This window comes from Penaeus japonicus, unplaced genomic scaffold, assembly GCF_977035675.1.
Source record: "Penaeus japonicus unplaced genomic scaffold, GWHDUDI00000001_assembly GWHDUDI00000031, whole genome shotgun sequence".
In the NCBI taxonomy this organism is placed as follows: Eukaryota; Metazoa; Arthropoda; class Malacostraca; order Decapoda; family Penaeidae; genus Penaeus; species Penaeus japonicus.
Genome location: NW_028234433.1, coordinates 8,868,137 through 8,873,136, shown reverse-complemented (window position 1 = coordinate 8,873,136; position 5,000 = coordinate 8,868,137). Strand labels below are relative to the sequence as shown.

The following is a 5,000-nucleotide window of genomic DNA, read 5'->3' as shown; positions in this document are numbered from 1 at the left end:
TTTTTTTTTTTTATTCCTCGGCCAATTACAATTGATTTTACGATAGTCTTTCGACTCAGATCATCATATTCAACAAATCAGAAACAGAAATCACCATGCCATCATCAATATTACGTATATACCTGTGACGTCATTTATATTACGTTATATCCCATTTTCTACTATTTAGAAGGATAAACTAAAGTAGCAAAGACAAATCAAGTATGAAAATCGAATTGTACTAAGAATAATCTATCATTCTAATGCGGACGTTTCAGCACGTCGCTACTGGCCTCCCGGCGCGCGGGCCGAAAATGTAGCCCGTGCTAGGACGTCACCCGGGTCCGGGGCTTTTTTCGACCACGTGTCAGCACGTCAACCGGCGCGAATGGGTTAAAGATGTTTTAGTATGTGATTATTATTTGTTAATTTCTTTTGGCTGAAATAGTGTGGAAGAGGATGACAGAAAATGTACAGGCAGGAAGATGATTGTGCGGAGCAAATTCAACCTTATGCTTTGAGTGTAATGAATGTAGATGCTGAGGGCTATGAGCTGTTAAGAGTAGCTAATTTCAAATGTCCAGGTGGTATCTGGGGTGCAGAGGAAGAGGAGGAGGTGGACAACTGTCACATCGCAGAAGTTACAAAGTTTCTTTTACCAGAGGATGTGTTGGGTAGTGAGGTAGGAATGGAGAGGGCAGTCAGAGCGTAAGTTGCAGCAACATGAAACAAGTGGAGGGAGGTTTGTAGCTTACTGAGGAATAATGGTATATCTCAGACTTGCAGTAGAAAAATGTATGAATCTTATCATGCTCTATGGATCAGAGATATGGGTTGTAACACAGGGAATACAAGATATACTGATTAGATATTGAGACATGTTTTGAAGGTGGAGGAAAATAACCCTCTCAAAGGGGTGCTAAGCGGAGGACCCCTGAGAGGCATGGGGGAAGACATGGAGAAGGTCTATGTAAGAAAACATGGAGACAGTAGGGGCAGAAGAGGTGGCAAGAGATGGCCCAGTGGCAGAGAGTCCTCTCCCATCTAATGAGAAGGCTGAGGCAAAGGGATTTTAAGATGGTGTTTGGAATTTGTGGTATTTGATATAGATATGATATTATGCTAGGCATATATCAATTGTGATTAACTATATATGTAATTTTAATCAAGCAGGATACTATACAAGATAATGCAGTTCATTAGATGCTAATTATCACACTCTTTTTCCCCTTTCACAGATATCAATGATCATGGGACCCTGTGCAGGCGGTGCTGTGTACTCCCCAGCCCTCACAGACTTCACGTTCATGATCCAGGACACCTCATACCTCTTCATCACAGGACCGGATGTGGTCAAGGCAGTGACCAATGAGGACGTGACACAGGAGGAGCTGGGCGGGGCCCGGACACACACCACTCTCTCTGGCGTGGCACACAAGGCTTTCGACAACGACATCCATGGACTGCTCAACCTGCGCACCTTCATGAATTTTCTGCCACAAAGTAACCAGGATCAGGCACCCATCAGGCAGTGTGATGATCCTTGGTGAGTGTCTATGTTAAATATAAGATCCAAAACATAAATGTAATATTTAATAGTGTTTCTTTTCTATTTGTCTTACTTTCTAACAATTTAGATATCTATATAGTTTCTCTTAATATGTAAGATACATAGTTTCTGTAGACACAAAGTATACTATCTATCTACAAAAATGTTCATGGTAAAGTAATGTCAGTAGCTATTTGATACTACCATATTCATAATAGTTAAACAGTGATTTAATGATATTAATGATAATGCTACCTGAAATAAAACATTTACATATCACTACTACAATCATGAACTGACTAGTTTTCACCTTAATCATCTATTGGTTGCCCTAGCTGGAAAGACTTGTATGAATTTTGACTCAATTTGTCGTGAATGGTCACACATAACAGATGTCCATCCCACAGGGACCGTGATGTACCAGGGCTGGACACAGTTGTTCCGCTAGAGTCTACTGCTGCCTATAACATGCTTGATGTTGTAAATGGCATTGTAGATGAAGGTGATTTCTTTGAGATCATGCCAAACTATGCCAAGAACATCATCGTTGGGTTTGCCCGCATGAATGGCCGCACAGTTGGCATAGTCGGAAATCAGCCTAAGTCAGCAGCAGGTCAGTATAACTTATTGAGAGGAGTGTTATGTATTTATGCATGAACTCTCCCTCTTACTACCTTTTTTATGCAAGTTGTGAGTGTCAAGTCATAGTTCAAGAATAGTCTTTTTTTGTTTTTTTTTTATCTTTTTATTATGACTATTATCACTTTCAGAATCATTGTCATCACTACCATCATAATTTAAATCCCCACTGAGAATGTGGAATAACAATGGAACATGGTTTAATTTCATGCCTTGTCATCTCGCACAACCACACTACACAATTCCAGTCTTTATAACAATTTCACTCTAACATACACTCCTCATTTCTCCAATAATCTCAGGCTGCCTGGACATCAACTCCTCGGTGAAGGGTGCACGTTTTGTGCGATTCTGCGACGCCTTCAACATCCCATTGGTGACCTTTGTGGATGTACCAGGTTTCCTGCCTGGTACTGCCCAGGAGTACGGAGGCATTATCCGCCATGGGGCCAAGTTGCTCTATGCATTTGCTGAGGCCACCGTGCCCAAGATTACAGTCATCACAAGAAAGGTCAGTGGTTAAAGGGGGAGAGGGAGGGGTGGGATGATGTTTTAGATTGGGATAGAGGAAGCGGGTGTTATTGAGTGGTCCTTCTTTTTACTGTGCTTCGTGGCTTTAGTTTTGACAAATTTGTGTAGGGATTCTTATCTTGTGATTTTCATTTTCCAAACAAGATTATGTGATAACTCTTTAGGGCTATTTTTATTCATATGGAATGCTAATATGACAACATTCTCTTTCTTTTCTAGGCCTACGGTGGAGCATATGATGTGATGTCATCTAAGCACTTGCGTGGAGACATGAATTATACTTGGCCCACTGCTGAGGTAAGATGCTGCACTTTAGTCATTATTGGTATTCCTTTGTCAAATTGTATTTTAGGTGGTTGTAACTTTTCTTATATTTATATGTATATATATTTTTTTATTATTATTATTATTATTATTATTATTATTATTATTGTTTTAAGTGTATATTTCATTTATTTATTAGTTCGTTTATTTAAAGGATTGTTTGTTAGAATAATCCATTGGTTATATCACATTTTTTAACAGTGTGCAACAGAAATACCTTTATGCTTTCTTCTGTTTCAGGTTGCTGTAATGGGAGCGAAGGGGGCTGTATCTATCCTTTATCGCGGCCAATCCGATGTCGCCAAGTATGAGAAGGAATACATTGACAAATTCGGAAACCCATTCCCAGCAGCTGTTAGGGGTATGTTGGTTTAGGATGATGATTATTTGTTTAAAATGTAAATGGTAACCATAGCTGGTTCTTTTTCCTCATATCTTTTCTTTTTCTTCTTCCTTTTCTATAGCTCTTTGTGTCCATCTTCAACTGGAAAACAGAACTTTAAACATTTTTCTTCTCCTTTCATTTTCTTAAAATCACAAAGAAAACATAGAGAATACAAAAATGAAAATAATATCACTTTTCTACCATTCCCAGGCTTTGTGGATGACATAATTGAGCCGCACACAACCAGGCGACGCATCTGCCAGGACCTGGATAAGTTAGCCACCAAGAAGTTAACCAACCCATGGAAGAAACACGCTAATATTCCTCTTTAAATGTGATTGGATGAATTGATGTGTTGCTAGTATAGTCTTCTGATCTTTTTACAGAAAAAAAATTCAGTGGTTGTAGTTAGTATTCAGATCCGGGCATTTTCCTTTCGTGTAATAGCTGTTGTATAAAATAATTTAGAATGTATAGTTTTCTTTTTCTGCTTTAAAAGCAATCTTATTTGTATAAATGACAGTTTATGATTTTCAAGTTAGAATATTTTTGTAAAATGTAGATGAATAAAAAGTAAAATAAAAAGTATAATACTTCTTTTTATATTAACCCAATATACCTTAATCATCATAGTGACAAGTATAGTGTTTAAAGACATTCTTTATTCCTCCTCTGCCAATAAAAAAGCTTTGTGGATTTTTGCATTATATAGATATTGATATTCTATTGTTCCTTAATTTTTCACAATAAACTGGTAATAGAGATCTACTGTTCATGAAGTTATGTGAAATCCTGTAAATATAAATTACAGCATCTAAATGTAAATCCCCTTGAAACAATTTGGTTAGAGAACAAAATATTTTGTTGATCTGTTTGACAATGAATATTTCAAATTATCTGTTGTTAGATAATTAGGCCCCTTTATGATGACTATCTTCTATTTTCCTCGGTCTAGAAGTCTAGCTGTGGCATCAGTGATCTATAAGCAAAGATTTCTATCATATCTAGTGTATTATCTTAAGTATTTTTCATTTGCATTTTGGTCAAGGACTTTATTATATTCAATGCATAAAAGATGGTATACCATTTCCTCTTGTAAAGCTTTATTTACAAAAGGATATTTAAGTATATAATACTGTGTTTACTTTTGACTGCTTGGTAAAGAGTAGTTTTATCTGTTCCATTGCTTTTCCATACAATTTTAAGGCCATTTAAGGTCCACCGTCTGCAGTTTTGTCTGTACAGGCACCAGCACTTTCCATGCTGAAAAGCAGCACTAAGTTCTCATGTTCAATTATCATCCTCCATACGACATTTTGTGTTTGACCATTGTAACTTGTTGTTGTATTGGTATCTGAGGTATGTCTCCATTCATAATCTGATATCTCTCCATTCTTAATCTATTCGCGCCAGTTGACTTGTTATCATGTTTAGTGATTTTTGGGTCAGACGCCCGGGACGAGATATTTAGTCAAGGCCAGCACGCTGGGGTCGATTAGGGCGTTATGGCCCGCGAACGAGCTGGCTAGTGGGGGGTGGGCCCAAATACGAGAAGCCTGAGGAAGTTAGGCTTATAATCTGTTCGAATATACC

General features: G+C 37.9%; 1 protein-coding gene across 1 annotated transcript in view; it reads left to right on the top strand.

Moving 5' to 3' along the window:
* Positions 1–3,998, top strand: part of LOC122246464 (propionyl-CoA carboxylase beta chain, mitochondrial) — an 11,272-nt gene extending 7,274 nt beyond the window's left edge. The window contains exons 5-10 of the mRNA XM_043005043.2: positions 1,218–1,525; positions 1,936–2,141; positions 2,470–2,678; positions 2,918–2,995; positions 3,263–3,383; positions 3,618–3,998. Coding sequence (XP_042860977.2) covers positions 1,218–1,525; positions 1,936–2,141; positions 2,470–2,678; positions 2,918–2,995; positions 3,263–3,383; positions 3,618–3,739 — 1,044 coding nt within the window. The 3' untranslated portion in view covers positions 3,740–3,998. The remainder of the gene's footprint in view (positions 1–1,217; positions 1,526–1,935; positions 2,142–2,469; positions 2,679–2,917; positions 2,996–3,262; positions 3,384–3,617) is intronic.
* The last annotated feature ends 1,002 nt before the right edge of the window (positions 3,999–5,000 follow it).